At 54.8% G+C, this 301-nt stretch overlaps 1 protein-coding gene across 1 annotated transcript in view; it reads right to left on the bottom strand.

Moving 5' to 3' along the window:
* SLC46A1 (solute carrier family 46 (folate transporter), member 1) overlaps positions 1–297 on the bottom strand; it is a gene marked incomplete at its 5' end in the record, with an annotated part of 2,729 nt that extends 2,432 nt beyond the window's left edge. Inside the window, 1 exon segment of the mRNA XM_009084984.1 lies at positions 2–297. Coding sequence (XP_009083232.1) covers positions 2–297 — 296 coding nt within the window.
* Positions 298–301: the final 4 nt, after the last annotated feature.

The raw sequence follows: 301 nt of genomic DNA, 5'->3' as shown, positions 1-301 counted from the left end.
GGAGCCGTAGCCGATGAGGTCGGAAGCCCAGCAGAGAGGGGCACCAAGCTCATACAAAACAAAGAGGTCCTTGGATCCAAAATGCACTGTGACAATGAGAAAGAAAGCCAAGGAGTACAGAGCGAGCTTCCACCTGGAGCTCAGGTGCTCCGGGGCCGTGTACAGCCTGTACACAGCCTTGTAATGGCTGAGTGTGAACAGCTTGGCTGGTTTCCTCTGCTTCACCGATTCCTGAAGGCAGAAAGCAGCGTAGAGAGTGGCAGCAAGACTGGCAGCAAAGGCAAGCCAGAAGGGGTTGATG

This window comes from Acanthisitta chloris, unplaced genomic scaffold (assembly GCF_000695815.1).
Source record: "Acanthisitta chloris isolate BGI_N310 unplaced genomic scaffold, ASM69581v1 scaffold27901, whole genome shotgun sequence".
In the NCBI taxonomy this organism is placed as follows: Eukaryota; Metazoa; Chordata; class Aves; order Passeriformes; family Acanthisittidae; genus Acanthisitta; species Acanthisitta chloris.
This window is presented reverse-complemented; position numbering and strand designations above follow the sequence as displayed.